The 17,914-nt window shown below is 42.2% G+C and overlaps 4 protein-coding genes across 4 annotated transcripts; 1 reads left to right on the plus strand and 3 right to left on the minus strand.

The window, feature by feature from the left end:
• Positions 1-7: 7 nt before the first annotated feature.
• Positions 8-3,673, plus strand: EAE97_008584 (uncharacterized protein; the record flags this gene model as incomplete). The annotated part of the gene is made up of 1 exon (XM_038879099.1): positions 8-3,673. One exon carries the CDS (start codon positions 8-10, stop codon positions 3,671-3,673), a length of 3,666 nt encoding a protein of 1,221 aa, XP_038730181.1.
• Positions 3,674-5,304: 1,631 nt separating this feature from the next.
• On the minus strand, positions 5,305-8,412 carry EAE97_008585 (uncharacterized protein). The gene is made up of 5 exons (XM_038879100.1): positions 7,524-8,412; positions 7,095-7,410; positions 6,619-7,020; positions 6,234-6,533; positions 5,305-6,173 (listed from the first exon to the last, which is right to left on the minus strand). Exons 2-5 carry the CDS (start codon positions 7,269-7,271, stop codon positions 6,084-6,086), a joined length of 969 nt encoding a protein of 322 aa, XP_038730182.1. The 5' UTR covers positions 7,272-7,410; positions 7,524-8,412; the 3' UTR covers positions 5,305-6,083.
• Positions 8,413-13,644: 5,232 nt separating this feature from the next.
• Positions 13,645-15,303, minus strand: EAE97_008586 (uncharacterized protein; the record flags this gene model as incomplete). The annotated part of the gene is made up of 5 exons (XM_038879101.1): positions 13,645-13,848; positions 13,941-14,702; positions 14,774-15,054; positions 15,126-15,170; positions 15,240-15,303. 5 exons carry the CDS (start codon positions 15,301-15,303, stop codon positions 13,645-13,647), a joined length of 1,356 nt encoding a protein of 451 aa, XP_038730183.1.
• Positions 15,304-15,309: 6 nt separating this feature from the next.
• EAE97_008587 (uncharacterized protein) lies at positions 15,310-15,588 on the minus strand (the record flags this gene model as incomplete). The annotated part of the gene is made up of 2 exons (XM_038879102.1): positions 15,310-15,488; positions 15,555-15,588. The coding sequence occupies 2 exons, from the start codon at positions 15,586-15,588 to the stop codon at positions 15,310-15,312; spliced, it is 213 nt and encodes a 70-aa protein (XP_038730184.1).
• Between the last annotated feature and the right edge of the window lie 2,326 nt (positions 15,589-17,914).

Consider the following 17,914-nt stretch of genomic DNA (forward strand, 5'->3'; position numbering starts at 1 on the left):
AGTAATCATGACGGAAGCAAATCCTCCCGTTCCCAAATTTGCATCTTTCCGTTCAAAACCTTCTAGCACTCTCACAGTTATAGACTCCGAAAAGGAGGATAAACACAAATTAGCGACAAGACAACATACCCAGGAAGAAGAACGTCCAAGAAATTATCGTCGGCGCCACAGATCTAGAAGTAGAGAGAACCATAGGTCTAGGAGCAAGGAGAAGTCACATACACGTGACTCTCGCCACAGATCTCGGAGTCGAGAGAAGCATAGGAATAGGGAGGAAAACAATGAAAGATATAGCTCACGCCGTAGATCTCGGAGTAGAGATGGCCGTTCGTCTAACAATCATCGGCCTCTAAGTGAGGAACAAATTCAAAGAAGCTCTACCGAAGTGTCCACCAAACATCAACCAGATGTCTTGGGGTCCGAAACTGCCTCTGACATTTATGTTGTTGACAGAAAAGGAGATGTGAAGAACCTGATATATGGAAGCAATCACCGCTACAGTGTGCCACCATTTCATCGAATTGGGGCCGGTCGCGTTCTTGGTGCACCTCGAGACACAAGAATTGACAGAGATTGTTCAGATGATAAGGGTATTGTGCTTACGAATTCGAGAGACTTCAGATCCAATAATCGAGAGAAATACGTTTTTTCTAAAGTGGAGAGAGACAGGCCTCGCCTTTTGAAGATCCGTTCAGAAGTTCTGGCCGAGGAACCTTTCTTGCACGATGACGATTTCGTTCCCCTGCAGATTAGTAGAGGTAAAAAGCGAAAGAGAGTGGATCGAGAACTTGGTTCGAATTCAGAATCTGACCATGATGATACTCATTATCGTTCAATAAAAGGGAAGGTCAAAACGTCTAATCAACCTCAGGATAACGCTTTCCAATATGCTTCAGATAGTGATTCCTCAGGGTCAGATGCTGGTCGAACTATGAGACTTGAGTCTTCAATCAAACAGAAAAATATAGAGCTATCCAGACGAATAGAGCATGCCCCAAATGATGTAGATGCGTGGCTTGCATTAATTGAGCATCAAGATATGCTTCTAAAAGCAGGAGATGAAAGTCGTCGCATCACTAATGCAGAGATCAGAAGTACGGCGGACATTAAAATACACATGTACGAAAAGGCTTTGAATAAGATCCACTACCTACAGGACCGCGAACGATTACTTCTTGGCCTGATGGCGGAGGGTTCAAAGATTTGGGAAATAAAGATTCAAGCTGAGCGATGGGCACAGATTGCAAAGGACAACATCAATAGTCTCGTCTTATGGAAAAAATACTTAGATTTCAGACAAAGTAACTTTTCAACATTTAGATATGAGGATGTACGTGAAGTATTCCTCGGCAGGATTCGTTCTTTGAAGGATAGCATCAGCGCCGCGCCAGAATGGAGCTCTGTGAAATTACTTTACGAGCAGCTCCTATATGTAGTGCTCAGGGCCACTCTTTTCATCCGTGAATCAGGCTTCATTGAACTCGCAGTGGCAATTTGGCAAGGTATCTTGGAGATAAATTTTCAAGGACAGATATCCATACGCACTGAGCATGAGGCGCCAGGGCTAGTGGAAAACAGAACAATTGAGCTATTCGGTGAGTTTTGGGAGGCAGAAGTTCCACGAATTGGGGAGCCAGGCTCTCTAGGCTGGGAAATATTTGCAGAAACAGGAGATGATTCAACTGTTCCAGATGCCCAGACCGATGAAGCAGAGATGTCACTTGATGGGCAAAGCCTCTTTGAAAGCTGGGTCATCGCAGAATCTTCTCGTAGCAAAGCTTCTAGAGTACCTGCAAGAACCATGGATGATACTGTGGAAGATGATCCTTATAGGGTCATTCTGTTCACTGACATCGAGAATTTTCTTTTGCTATTGCCAAAATCTGCCGAGTACTTACGAAGATCTCTGTTGAATGCGTTTTTGATATTTTGTCATTTGCCTTCTATGCCTACTCAAGATCATGAGTCAGGGGTAGATTGGAGCCATGATTCTTGCTTATATAATGAGATGCTCGACTATGATTCTGAATGGGTCAAAGAGAAGTACATGAAGAAATCTAGTGAGGAATCGATCGAGAGCGAAGAAACAAAAGCGACGTTAGTCTTCGCAGCTCCTACAACGACTCTTGCAATGGCCCCAGAATCTATGTTTAGCAACAGTTGGTTCAATAGCTTTAAACCATGGAGAGAAGTGTACGGTAATGAAGATAATGGACCCATTTCTTATTCGTGGGTTCGCAACACTTTGAAACAACTCACACAATCATATCCGATAGAAGATTTCGCAGAATACTACTTAGCATTTGAATGGATAAACGAGCCCACCACCATCAAGAAGGTCGCTAAAACTCTCATTAAACAACACTCCTCCAGTCTCAAGCTCTACAATGCGTACGCTATGATCGAATGGTCAAAAGGCAACCACGAAATGTCAAATGGAATCTACACTGCAGCTTTAGGGATGAATCAATCTACGGTCTCTCCGCCAGACCTCAACGACAACAAGGATTCAGCCCACCTCTGGAAAAGTCTGGTATGGGCAAATATCTCAATCGGATGTAGAGAAACCGCATTGTCGCACCTCCTTTCAATCCCTCACGGTATTCCCAAACCAACCATCCCCGCCGAAATAACTCCAACTGCCCTCCTCAAAACCCAACAACATCTCTCCTCCGCCCGCGACCATTTCCTTACCATCCAAAATCCTACACACGCAGTCCTGTATACCGAACTCCTTGCCCTTCTCAAGTACCTAACCACCACCTCCACAAGTGCTCTCCAGGCTCCTCAACAAGGAAACATCACCTCCGCTCTCGAAATTCTCACCGCATTCTCCGTCCAACTTTCTTCCCGCTTAAGCTCACCACGATTAGCCTACCCCCTATCTCTCCTCCACCAATCCACAGCCCGTCTGCTACATCACCACGCAAAATCTGGCCCCTATCGTCCTCAAACCCTTCATTCACAACTCACCGCCTCGCTACGCTTATTTCCAAACAATACGATTTTCTTTTCCCTGCTCACATCCCCGGGACTCGGAATTACGAAACTTATGAGCCCTATTACTCTGAGCACTTTGTTCTCTGATCTTTTGCATAGCTCGACTTCTGCAAATGATAACATGCTGCCCCTCTATCTCAACATTATCCACCACTATCTTCAAAACACTCAATCTGCATCTCCAAACCTCAATACGATAAACTCAACATTCGTTTCGGCGTTGAATCTTAAAGGTTCAAAATCATACTCAGATTCTGGACTGGCGAGTTCGAGTGCGCTTTGGAGATTGTATCTACTATTCTGTGATGTATACCCTCAGTTTCTACCTTCCTCATCCTCATCTTCACCCGTATTATCATCAAAAGCTTTGATACTTGGACCAGGGTCCGCTAGTAGGGAAATTAGCAGAGAAGAAATGAATCGCAAAGCAAATGGCATAGTAGAGCTTTGGAAACAAGCGATAGCGAGGATGCCGTGGTGTAAGGGAATCTACATGGTTGGGTTTGAGAATATATGTGGGATAGGCGGTAACGATAGCAATGGTGAAAGAAAGAACGGGATTAGCAGAGATGAAGAGGTCAACAAACAGTTGAAGAATATTTGGAGGGTTATGGGGGAAAAGGAGATAAGGGTACATGTGGATTTGGAGGGGGTTTGGGATGAAGAGGAATAGGGATAGGAGCATAAGAGAAAGAGAGATTAAGGTTGATACATATTGTATATATTATTTAGTGGTTACGTAGGAGACCTATATTCATAATATCTGATATATAAGCCCCAGAGAAGAAAATGGCCAGTATCTACCTACATCAGATCAATTAGTAAAGTCCACTTCTAAATACCACGAATCCATTGCTTACAACATCTTCAACTACATCTATATCTTCAACTACATCTACATCCATACAACACCATACCATACTCTAACATCCATATATATCACCCTCCCTCTGCCCCCTTCTTCCTTCTCATCTACTCCTCTCCTCCCCTCCTCCCTCCTCCCCGCCACTCCACTTCAAATCACACAAACACCACCTCAACCCCCCATCAGAATCCAAATTCAAGTCCACCTACCTACCTCCTTCCACACCATCACCTACCTTCTATCATATCATTCATTCCCTTTCTTTCCCAGAGCCCAATCCTCTCATCCTTCATCTATCCATCTATCCATCCATCTACCAATATATCCAAATAAATGCACAGACTCACCGCGCAACACTCTCCCCACGGCCCTCCTCTCCTGCCCAACTTTCCAAATAATCAAATAATCAAACAATCAAATAAAATATTAAAAAATCACATCAACAAATCACTCCAAATCACTCCAAATCCCATTCTCATTTCATTTCATTTCATTTCAATAAACTTTCTCTCCCAAACAAAAACCAATTAATCAATTAATCCAACCCGTCCAACCCGTCCAACCACCCTCCCCCCAAAACAATCAAATTAAACAACCAGACCCAACCCAACCTAACCCATTCATCCATCCAAACTAATCCTCGATCTACATCGTACACCACCCATCTCATCTTCTTCATACAAAGTTTCAGACACTTGTACTATAAGTAGGTAATAATAGTACTAATGTAATACTACTACTAAACATACATCGTACCACACGATATACGATGAAATACAATACAATGCAATACAATGCAATATAATTCCTTACAGTACACATCAAAAAACTCCCATCAATCGCAACCAACTCATCAAGAATCATAATTATAATGACAATGCAAATCAAAGTTTTTTTTCCTTCTTTCTTTCTTTCTTTCTTTCTTTCTTTCCTTCCTACAACAAACAGTCTGTGCACCACACATGGACGATCCTCTCCTATCCCATCCTATCCTCCTCCCCCATCTCCCACCTATTGCCATTGTGTCTCCAGCTGTGCTTGTCCGCCCTCGAGAGGGATATCTATCTTCCTATCTGCTTCAGTACCTACCTGAACTTACCCATATCACAGCATCTCTGCAATCATCGGGTCTAACTATCATCATCACAATAACGATAATAATGATAACAACATAGTGTGCCCCCACACATAGTAGACAAACCAAGACTAAACAAAGACAGACGGCAACCTAAGAAAGTAAGAAAATATACGTTAGGCAATGGCAACCTAAACCAAAGCCAAAGCTAAAGCTACGAAAAGCTTCAACCTGGAATGAACATCAAAAGAAAAGATGCAAGAGAGTTTGACAAAGCTACCAAGCAATTGCCCATACGGCACATGCAAACCATTCCCTAAACCATTATCACGCTATCCCCTCCAACATACACAAAGTCTTAACAAGCATAATTTCACTCATCAAACCAAATAAAATAAGATCAATCAACACACATAGCTCATCCCATAAAAGTGTCAAATGAGGTGTAGTGAAAAAAAGGTCAGTTACATAGAACAAAGGTACAATTCGCATCGTTGAGTTATTTTTTCTGCTTTCTGTGCTCAACCCATGCACATCCTACCTTCCCTTTTCCCTTCTTTATCTCGTTGCCCGGCACAATCAATTGCCCCCCTTCTCAAACGTATGAACACAAATATTATGAGTTACCCGTCATGAGCCTTCTCTCTGAAAATTCCCCTCCCGCCTTTCTATGAAAACCAGAATCCCAAATCCGAATGCCAATACCCGAAAACCGAAACTCGCCCGATTAACGTCCCATGTATCTATCGTCATGTCGTGAAAATGCTGGCATGTCAATTCAAAGCAAAAGGTCGTGATTTGGCCGAAAGTCGTTGGGAAAAACGTATCGAGTGGAATCCTTAGTGTTAGTGATCGAAAAGCGTAATGGAAAAGTTGTTGTGTACAAAGTCGCATTTGGCAATGAGAGGAATAAGGAAACGAAAGGTAGGATGCGGAAGGTGTCGCGCAAATAGGTATATTTGGTCGAGATCGAGGTCTGGAGGATACTTGCAAAAGTCTGGTGAGATGACGGATCCCAAAGAGAAGCGATCGGTGAAAGGGCGCATATTGATCGAGGGCGATATTCGTTGCGTGGAAAATCGCGAATTAAGCTTATCTGCGTCCGAACCTGCTACACAAAAGGAAGTTCGTAATTGATCATTTTTATTTTTTCCTCGGAGTGACGGGCCTGCTGGAGGCACCTAGACCACCTGTTGTGACGTACTTTTGTTTTTTCTCCGCTGGTTTTAAAATCTGGAAGAGGAAAATTAATATAACACTCATAAAAATGAGGACACTGCATTTGCGACCTACCTGGAATGAACATAACAAACTCTCATCCACACTCATCATCGCTCCGGCATTGTCAAACTCTCCACAGTAATTGGGCGCACTGAAGAGTGTTACCAATTGCCGCTTTGAGAAGAACTCGTAACCATCCTCGACGACTTGATGAGCTCTGCATATCAAATCCATATCATGCTTTTGTAAGAACCTAGAAACAACATCGGGACCGAATGTGAATGATACACCACGATCGTTTTCACTCCAGCCGGTGATATCCTTGTCTGGATCAGACCAGAGGAGATCGCAAAGGAGACCGCAATCAGGAATCTAGTTTCATATCAGCAAGAGCTCTGGCCTCCTCCCATGGCACATTGAGAGCTGGCAAATGAAAAGCTTTATCTGGTGGACTCACATCAGTTGGTCGCATGACACGACGGATTTGCTCCATGGAGTTTAAATCTGGACTCAAACCACCGTGCATAGTGAAGATTTTTTCGTCAATGATTGCTGCAATGGGGAGGCAGTTGAAGCAATCAGTAAATGTCTTCCATAGCTTAATGTTGTATCTTCTCTTGCACTCGTCGTAGAAACCGTAGATTCTGTTGATGGAGGCACACTCGTGGTTACCGCGGAGGATGAAGAAGTTTTCGGGGTATTTGATTTTGTATGCTAAGAGCAAACAGATAGTCTCGAGGGACTGTTTGCCTCTATCAACATAATCACCAAGGAAGAGGTAGTTGGCCTCGGGAGGGAATCCACCATATTCGAACAAACGGAGGAGATCGTAGTATTGACCATGAATATCACCACAGATCTATCATCATGCCATTCAATCAGTATTGCTTTGCGAGCCTAGCGCATTGAACAAATGAATGCTTAATATCATACCTTGATTGGTGCCTCGAGCTCTAAGAGGATGGGTTGAGAGATGAAAATTTCGCGAGCCTTGGTGCAAAGATAACGAATTTCTTGTTCCAAAAGCTGTACTTGTTTGCCTGGTCTGCTGCCTCTAACTTCTAGCAGTCTATCAATGATAGAGTCGAGATCGACTTCTGGTTCTGCCATCGCGTTTGTCCTCCTTCAGGAGAATTTGACTGTAGGTGTTGTAATGTAATCCGCAGCAGGTGGACGTCAAAAGACAGTGGATTATAAGGTCGTAGATGTGTTTACGCTAGGGCTTTAATTCACTTCACTTCCCGATCTGCTGCGCGTTATGAATTAGTCTAAGCCAAGGTAACTTGGTGTAGGTAGATGGAGTCTTTTGATTATGTTGGAAGCCAAGCTCAACAAGAATTAAGGAGGGTTCGAACAACTTACAATGAAGTTGAATCCGCCTCAATGGATTTCTTTGATGAAAACCACGTCGAAATTACTCTTCAAGGAGTCTTTTTCTTGATGTCGTGATGTTGTGGCAGTGTTAACAAATTGGGCTCGAGAAGTCACCAACTGTATTAAGCTGAATAGAACTCTGAGTAAACAGGTATGTGAAAAAGAGGTGACTTGTTATGATTTATTCACCGGCCCTTTTTGAATTATTGAATCGCCGCTTTATGTCGCAAAGGATGCGATAATCTCGTCTTAAGAATCGTCGATGAAGTTTCGCAAAGTAATCTTTGTCGACTCGAAAATATTTCGTGGTTGTCAAGTCGAGGGATGAAGTTGTTACGGGCTTGTCGGATTTCTCTTGTATTTTCAACAAGCGCGCTCTCGTTTATCGCCTTAAAAAAAGGTCAAAGGTTCGAGAACGGCCGTACAAAGCACGCAGTGGAGCCAGGAACAGAAGAAAAAAAATAAGATGAGCGTGAGAGCCAGACAGAGTCGAGAGAGTCTTTAGGTAGAAAGAGAAGAGGGGAAAATTTTTAGTTTTCTTATGTTATATCGGTGATTCGGATTTTCCTCTCCTTTCCTTTCTTTTTCTGGTATCTATCTCTTTCCGGTATAAATCGTGTGGTGTTAATTTTATATGGTGGGATAAGTGAAACTTTTGAAGTTATTCCAAGTCACATACATACAAATGCTCGCTTTTGGGGGAGGAATGATTTCGTTTCTTCACAAAGATAGTAAGACTGCCTGTACTGTGATGTGATGCATAGGATTAGAGAGGTAAGAAAAGTTGGAAGGATGAAAGGTTACGAAGGGGTTACGAAGGGGGAGGGGGTGGTGAGATTAATCTGGGAGAGGAGAAGACGAATAGCCAAGTTGGAGGATCAGTTTAGCTTTATGCCTTGCTTAGGACTGGTTGACTGTTGACTATCATGGACTGTTGACTGCATCTCGAAATGCATGGAGTAAGTACACGAGTCAGCCAACGGTTTATATCTTGTATGGCATGGGAATGCGGGTGCGGGTGTGGGTGAATAAGACTGAACTACGATGATGATGATGATGATGATGATGGTAAACAAGAATGTTGATAGAATGTTCAAAGCCATCTATCTACTCGAGTCCCTATCTGTGAGCACCTAGCTAGGTATAAGTACCTACATCAAGATAACTACCAATGTCGAATCCTCATACCTACATAACCTCAATGAATGACTACCTAGTATATCTTACCAAGTAATAAGAGGGCTACCAGTGTGTACTCATGTAGGTAAGTGCAGTGTAAAAGTGTAATAAGTGTAAGTGTAAGTGTAAGTGTAAGTGTAAGTGTAAGTGTTTACCATTTATTGTATCTGAGGGCAAGTCTATTTTGGGTGATGAGGCTACTCTTACTGTGTCACCATATGAACAAATGTTGACTCTTCTCTTGTGAATGCAAAGTCTCACGATGTAACAAGTAGTCATTCATGTACACAAACATTAGGTGCATTTCTCTTTAAATCAGATTCCTGTGTCACTTCTCTCGAGATTGCCATTGTTTCCATTAAACTCCCTCCACGCCTACATCCTCCAATGATATGATAGTCAGTCATTTTCAAGCAGCGATACATTTAAAGCGCTTATGCAGTGGTTTTTACTTTAAAACTCCATTGCTTCACTCTTTCTTCAAGGCTGCTTTTATGTTCCTAATTTTATAACCCCCGAAGTAGATCTGCTCTCAGTCTTTTTCAACAAAACCAACTCCTCGTCCAAATATGGATATACTCGACATCTAACTACTCAGCATGGACAGAATATACGAGCCACGCATCTATTTCACATCTACTCGAGTACGGACTGTTCTCTCCACTCTTCCAAGATTGGGGATATCCGCAAGCATACTTCATCAAATCCACATGTAAATACGACAACCTTTACGTGGAGGATTAGATTAGACTTGGAGTTGTGCATTTACGATATACGATATCCAGACAAGAACAATGACCGCACTGATGTTTGGTGTTGCACTATCGGTCAAGATCTCAACTTCTCAAGATCTTTTGCAGCGGTCTAGCTCACATCATCGCCGATATTATAATATCGGTCCCGCCCGTACCTTAAAAGGTCAAGAATTAGTCCTCTTTTTCACTCAACCATACTAGGTTCGGCCCCTTCCACTACTCCTATTTTGGGTTTTGACGAATCAAACCTTATACACAACTAGTCGCCAACAACAACGTACATTCTATCTCTTGTGTACCTGTGAGAAGATTGTTTACCTACTGATGTTTCCCCCTCATGTATCTGATTGGTGCATCCTGTTTATTCTCCCCGTTCACCGTTCACCGGCTTGTTCTCAAGCCCGTTTCTACAGATGTACGCACACTTGATACCCCACCAACAGTATCTCATCAATCATGATCAATGGCCCAGCCGCAAAAGACTGTCTTCCTAGACTCAACATTGTCTGTGCCTAGAAACTGCAATGCCAATACCACCCTAATTTCTGCAGCAAATCATATATCATATCTCAAGCCACATCGGATTCGAGACACTCCATACATGGGAATCCCCTCAATTTTCATATGTTTTCTTTTCTTGTCTTCGCTTCATCCCGACAAGCCGGTACTTTGGCAGATCACATGCATTTATCAGCTCATGATTACCCCGCTATATCTAATAACAGCTGCTTAACCACCAACCCGCACATTTCCAGAAAATTCTTGTCGGGAGACTATCGGATCGGCCCCTGTGTCATCCTTGCCGAGTCCCGAACTAATCTGTTGTCATGGTATTCGGCTTCTGAATTGATGAGCCCTCTCATGACTTTGTTAGCACCTGGATTAAGCAATCTCGAAATGGGAATGTCTACCATTGACCGATCGCAATGCAGTCGCGGATATTTCTTGTTGTTGCGGGTGTAGTGCCTCTCACTTCACTTCTTTTGTGCTGCAGCAATGATTCAATGTCCAGCTTTGCAACTGAAATGATATCAATATCATTCGTTCTCTTTAAGGGATATGAAGCTTGCGCGTTACAATGTTTGATGCTCACTCAATTGCCATAAGTGTGGTGATCTTGGTTTAGTTTTACGCTTCAATCTGGGGATTTTCACACTGCATGCATATCTTAGCTTCTTATGCTTTTCAGACTTCCTGAACAGTGATTATCACCGTATAAATTCAACAGCTTTGTTTCACACTAAACCTTTATGAAGTAAGATTATACCGTGATTTCCTATTCCTGGGTGAGAGTGTCGATAAAGTGGATCAGAAAATGTCTGAACTTCAATTAACTTTGATAATGCATCTGATAATACTTAGAGAGCCTTAGTTTATAATAGGGAAGTTGCACTACAATCTAGGGTGTGCTGCTGCACACGTTGTTTTGAAGCCCTGCCATACAAGTTATCTAATTGGAGTATTTACCTCGCTCTTTTGATTTTCCTCTCTCCTTTCTCGTCTCTCTTCCGATCTCCCCCCTTTATTCATTAAGGCGAGAGGCCGACTGCTTCCCCCTTCTCCTAGATCTTCCTTTTGGTATCAAAAGGCTTCAAATTCTTTGAGACTATACATTATATATTGCTACATAATTCATATACCATGGTTTCCTTATTTCATGGCAAAAAGTTAAGATCTCCATCTTACCAAGAGTTTGGGCTGAAATCATCCCCTCCTTATGACAGGTGATAGGCCTGAATACCTTGACCCCACAGCTGAGCACTATCATCACACAACAAAACAAGTAACGGCAGCGATACGCAGATGTTCTCTTTCTTTGATAGCTAAAATAGCTTATATCCCGTCCGGTGAATCAGTAGCGAGTCCCGGAGGGGTTCGCGTTTTTTATGCTAAGTATAACCTAATCACATATTTCCAAATATCTTTTACAAAAATTCATGTGTCTGGGCTATGGAAGTGCCTCTCTCTCCCGTTTCAGAATACTAACGTGAACACCATCTCTGCCGCACTTTATCAATATCGCGTATCAAAGGATTGCTTGCCTTTCCTAAATTATCTCTCAATCAATCACAAGATACACGACGCCGACATGTGTGACATTCTTCTGTCCTCCATCAAACTTTCGGATTCGCACCTTTGACAGAAGCTTGTAGCTAATGTTCCTCTGTTACCAATACTATCGAGTGCGTGTTGACCTAAAGACTAAATATTCAACAGCAGAACAACTTAGCACTCTTTTATGTTGTTTCATGAATCTTCAATGTCCTCTCATGTGGAACTTCTTCAAGGCCGCTACTTATGCTTCTCACGTCTTTATCAACCACTTTCTCCAACAATCGGTATACCTGACTTCAAGCGTGTGAAGTATCTTTATCAATGTTAAATTGCACACATCATTCTTAGAACAGCAGCAGAAAACTCTTCGGTCTGCCAACCATGTTTTCAGTATCTCTTTGATGTTTACAGCGCTACGTTACTATATGTTTCCCGAGAACCCGGCATATATTTCTCTTCATCTCCCGCCAACACATTTACACTACCACGGTTTTAACACAATAAGCAACTCTACAATTGAACCAGAATTTCACCAAAAGAAAGCTTCCCCGGACTCAGTCTTACTGTAAGAGCATTCCGGCCACGGACAATTTCCATCTCCAAGATGTATTGGGCTACTACGAGGGCCCAATGCTGATCATTAACGAAATTGAAATCTGACAACTGAAATTTGACGGCCATCAGATTCAACGTTAAGAAAGTGTCGGGCGTCAAATAATTCCCGGAAGTCATTTATGTTGCCTTCCTATTCCTTGTCTTAGACATCAAAATGTGATGGATATGTAAGTTCATTATGGAAGGATTGCCAGTAGTGTATTTATTGTATGTACCCCTAGAAAATACCCACAAATTGATATATTACTTATATATAGCACTAGGTATGCTATTCTTCTTCTTCTTCTTCTTCTTCTTCTTCTTCTTCTCCCCTCTCTCTCCAACACCACCCGGGTATCCTTTGCAACACAAGCGTAGGCTTTCTTATTCCACTTGGTCTCCTGGAAGCTCATGTATTCATTCATAGATCAACATCTCCTCTTCATTCACTGATATCAGATTGATTCCCAATTCATTTGTGCATTCAAATTCAGATTCAAATTCAAATTCAACCCCCCACCCCCGGCCTCCCCCAACAACTCTACTCCCACATCTTCGAAATCCAGATTCCCCATTCCCCATTCCCTATTCATCTCTTCCCCTCTTCCCCCCCCCCGTTCACCTCCCCCTGCAGCAAATATTCATCAAATCAAATCTAATGAAACCAAATAAACTTAATCCAATGCACAAACCCCACAAACCCAGCCAAACATTTCTCCGCGATCCAACAACCTCCCTCCGCACATCCAGAGATCTACTGCCTCTAAAAATCTAAATAAACACCTCTACTCCCCCTTCCCCTCCCACTCCCCCCCTCCTCCCACCTTCCCTCCTCTCCCATCTTAAGAAAAACCACAACCCAAAACAAATACTTTATCCTCTCACCCCTATCCCAGACCCAACATGCCATATCACTCCCCTACTCCTCCAATATCCACACCAAAACTTCAAAACTTTAAAGTCCTCCCCACAATCGACTTACGCCTGGATTCCCCTTTTCTTCATTCTATTGCATTACAGTTTACCAACCACTGGATACCATTCCTAGTACTATTACCATTACCACAACATTCACCCTATTTATCTATTCTCTTATTCCTTACCCTGTCCTCCTTGCTCAAAGAATACACCGTTAGCTCACTACCCCATGCTAATCAACCTCCACCCCGCGAACCCCTCCAAATCCCGCTTCTCACTCTCACACACAATTTTACAGCATCAGATTAAGCAAATGATACATATTAATATCCATAAGTCATAGTATTCCCTAATGCCTACGAAATAACAACCATCTATCTGATTTCTCATCTTTCAATCAATAGTATTGAGAAAGGAAAATGGCCCATAACTACCTATCATGCCATACCATGCAACGCACATGAATAAACCTTCCTCATAAATACCTACCCCGAACCATAGACGCCGTCCCAAATGAGAATCAGCCTCGGGCCCCTGTCAATTGTAAACGCCATTTTCATCGTATCGTATCATATTATCATGTCATCAGCTCCTCATCGACACTTCTCTTAATTACCACTAAATAATTCGCCTGCCAATCCGCCACCCATGCGACTTCTGCCACCTTCTTTATGTGATCTGACTTCCATATCCGAAGCGACGATATTCATACGTAGCAAATGTTGCCTAGCTTCACGTTCGACTTGCTTTGCAGTCTTGAGAGCTTCTTGTTGAATTTCTTGACGGTTGGCTCTGGACGTTGATACGAGGGTCTGCTCGGAATATGTTAGCATGATAAATTGAGTAAGAGGAACGAAGTTTAGAGGTTTGATCTTTCTTAAAAGAAAAAAGGAAACAGATGTACCTTAGCAACGAGGTCGATTCTAGCATTCAGCTCGCCACATTTTATCATCTCTGCCACTTCCTTTTCAATATTCTTTCCAGGTGGAGCGAAGTTCTTGTGCAATGTCTCAAAGGTAACGCAACTGAATGGAATGAAGTATTGAATGATACTCTTGCTTCTGACACGTGTGTAAAGCTCATCAACATGCTTTTGCAAATGAATATCAAGTAGATAATCAGCCTTGTAAGACTCCAGAATCTCTAAACATGCCGAGTATTTACTGCCGACAAATGCTTGAATGGCTCGACGAATGTGTGGCTCCATTTCGAGGTAGGCGCGGAAATCGGAGTTCTCGAGAACTGTCTTTTGTAATTTGTTACGATCGATAGTGGCTAAAGCGCAAATACCTCCATAGACAGCAATATCGTTAGGACTGATGATTGTATTGTAAGTCAAACCCATTCCCGAAGGTGTCTGCAAGAAAGTTTGTGCAGCGGCAGCATATTGCCCAGCATGAATTTGTGCGATACCTTCAGCTGCATGACAAAATGGTTTAATAACCTTCTCATCATCTGGGCCGACAATTGTTCCTCTCATCTTTTGAACGTTGGAAAGAACTGCGATATACTCCTTTCTTTCAATAGAAACTTCAATGATATGTTTAGAAACATCGATTACGTGTCTTGACATATTGCTATCTTGTCGCATGCGAGAATAAGCTTCGAATGCAAGTGCTAGTTGACCTGTAGCTTCATAATGTTTGCCTAAATCTTCATTTCCCATCTGTTCGGCGATTCATCAGCCAGTCAATCTTCGGAATCCACCTGCAGTGGAACACAAGTATGATAACTTACCCGAATGCTTTCCTTGATTAAATTATTCTTATAGCCTTTCAACTGTGCTTCCAAGCTTGCAGCCTCCGCAGCATTGGACTTGTTTGTAGCATCAATCCATTGATCATCTCTAACAGCCTCTGGTTCATGTGGCGCAATTCTGGTCATAGCAGTGCATGCATCCATGTAAATCGTAACATCCTTTCCTCGCTTTGCTTCTTTAATTAGCATTTTTAAAGCTTCGACGCCGAGGAAGGTGGAGGTGATGCCGATGAGATATAGTCGCTCAAGTCTGGTTCTGCCTAAACAAGAAGAAATGTTAGCTATAAATGTCCATGATACATCGCATAGCACAGAAGATTTGATATCTCACCTTTGTAATTCGCAATGTAGCTTTCAAGATCGAACTTTGGCGGATCTACAAAAAGAAGAGCTGGTCAATAGCTATTCACACATTTACTTGAGAAGATCCAATAGGCAAAGTTACCAGTAACAACAAGAGCTTTCTTCCTACTCATAGTAGGTGACATTGGTGGATACAACGAAGCCATCTTGATCTATGGTCTCTGTGCTGTAATTGCGCGCGCTGCCTGTTGCAATAGTGTAAGTCGAATAAGAATTTCCTTTATTTGTTGCGTCCAATTGTCCTTATTTCGCTCCCCGGTCAAGTGAAGGTATGTCTCGTCGCGTTCCTTAATGATTCTACTTTTCTCGCGGGAAGCTTCGAGTAAGGTAGCTATTGATAGATTCTCGAGGTTAGAAAGAGCTGTTTATCGAGATATTAGGCTATAAGGTTACATACCAAGAGGGGTGGAAGCCGTACCACTAGTGTTCATGGTTGTTCGGGTATAGTCCAATCGGCGATTCGACTTCAAAGTTCCGTGGTGGGGTGGACAGGGCTGAGAAGAACAAATTGGAACTATACAGCTTGAGCACAGACAGTATCTATCACGTGATATCAATCTTGTCTGATAAGCTTGCATGGACTCGCTAATTTTAACCATGCCAATCCAATGTCATGACAGTACAACAGACGAAAGGTGAAAGGAACACCTTATTCATTGTAGTTACATGTAGTTGCTCGTTACTTATTGCTTTAGATTCAGTTATTCCAAAGATCTTCTCTGACTATTCCAGACACTTATAAGCTCCAATTGGTCCTTGTAGTACGATGAATGGAATGAGGATAAGCTCGTCTATTCAATTAGAAGACTCCATCCCTTCTTATATTACGAGAATTGCCTATAGCTCTCAATCGTACAATAGCAAAGATTGTGGAGCTCTATTTCTAAGCTCTGTAAGCCTGGATATTTTAGCCCTCCTAGTGGTTGACGAAATCTAAGTTGATGTTCCCAGCGCGAGTAATAGGTTGCTTCGAGGTCATCTAGTATATCGAGAATGCTCAAGTCTTCCTTCATAGTAAGAATGACGCACAGCACCATTTTCCATTCTTCTAATCAATCTTGCTAGCATGAAGAAATGTCACTATCGGCCATCCTCTCTTAAAATCAAGATGTGAAGACTATCTCAAAAAATGTCTCACAATAGGGTAAAGCGAATGTCATCTCTAAGCTCAAATATATCGAAATGGTCTCAGGTTTATCCTGTTATTAAGTGAAGTTTGCACCCCCTTTGACTTATTACTTCTAACTAAACCCTTCACGTCTCTTTTCGGGTATTTGAGTAGCTCTTAAAGAATTAGACATCTATCTAAGCCATCTCTACCAAAGCCCTTACTGGATGTTAGCCCAATAGGAGCACAGGGAATGATACATACTCTTGCTCCACACCACTTGCAAACACTCCCTCCACTGTATTTTCACCCATTGACATACTCCTGGAACTAGATCTGGCAAAATCGATAATTACACCACAGGATCCTGTATTCTCTCTGTCGAAGACTCACCTTGGAAGAAATGATAGGAACTTATATTTACTCACATCATTGACTTCTGTAACTAAGCTGAAATCACCAAATCTGCTTGGAGCAGGAAAAGCATACCCTTTACTCATTACCACAGACCAAACAACTGACATCTCTAACGTACTGTTGAAAACATCCGACATATACAGATAGAAAATTCCCGTACATCAAACATTCGAGCGAAAATTCCACATCAAGATAAAACCCCGTCATTCTTGTCTCATTTTCGTCGATCAATCTTAGCAACTAAAGACCTCCAAGCCACGAAATATACACCCATAAATCCTAATCAATCTCAGAACAATCCCCAGCAAAGAAAACAGCTCTGAATTATAATGAACTTCATCTCAGGCAATTGGGTGCCCTAAGTCCAAATCCATCCACACATTTGTCCTTACCTCTCAAAAGTTCAACACCGAGATCTACCTGCTCTTCCTCGGGATAAATCACAACAGCACGCCGATATTTCCAATTCCCTTGTAACTTTCCCCAGACCAATCAGCAAACCAATCAACCCAATGCAGAATCAAACCCTTCTACCTCCAACCCTCAAATTTCCAATCCATTCATCCTCATCCTCAGCATCAGCACCCCGACTCAATCATCCAACTTCCACAACTTTCCCCAAAACCCTTTGAATCCCCAACCTCACAGATCAAAACCAACAATAACAACCCTCTTAACAAACTACACACTTCAGATCCTCACCCAGCGTAGAATCCAGACTCCCTGGTGGACTAAAATACAACGCTCCCACCCATCCTCCACAAGTACTAGCCCAAGCTGCGGTAAAGAGTAAATGAGAAAGTAATTAGGCGAATTGGTATTTGGTTCACTTGTAACTTTTCGATCTCAGACGATATCCTTATCCATATGCGATTAGTGAAAGGATGATAGACAGGTAAATAAATGAATAGAAATAGAAACTATGTGCAATAGCATTGTCCTCCTCACTATACCTTTCTCCTGCTCCCCCAAACAGTGGACAGAGTACAATTGATACCAACTCATCACCACAGCATGCTCCTTCCACTTCTATCCAATAGGCTACTGTTTTCAAGAATCTCCGCCATCCGCAATTAATCTCTTATTTCCCATCACGTTTCACTTCACCAACCACAAGATCAATCACTGCTTCCAATATTTCACACAAACACAATAGATAATTTAAAATCTTAGTATCTTCAAAATAAATTTAATTTCCTTTGATGATCATAATCTGATTTTAGACCTAATTT

Source organism: Botrytis byssoidea (assembly GCF_014898295.1).
Source record: "Botrytis byssoidea strain MUCL 94 chromosome Unknown BBYS_018, whole genome shotgun sequence".
Classification (NCBI taxonomy): Eukaryota; Fungi; Ascomycota; class Leotiomycetes; order Helotiales; family Sclerotiniaceae; genus Botrytis; species Botrytis byssoidea.

Coding starts and splice junctions, on each gene's coding strand:
- EAE97_008585 (XM_038879100.1), bottom strand. CDS start 7,271: ATGGCAGAACCAGAAGTCGATCTCGACTCTATCATTGATAGACTGCTA. Junction 7,021..7,094: donor AGCTCGAGGCACCAATCAAG/GTATGATATTAA, acceptor GCATGATGATAG/ATCTGTGGTGATATTCATGG. Junction 6,534..6,618: donor GTGTCATGCGACCAACTGAT/GTGAGTCCACCA, acceptor ATATGAAACTAG/ATTCCTGATTGCGGTCTCCT.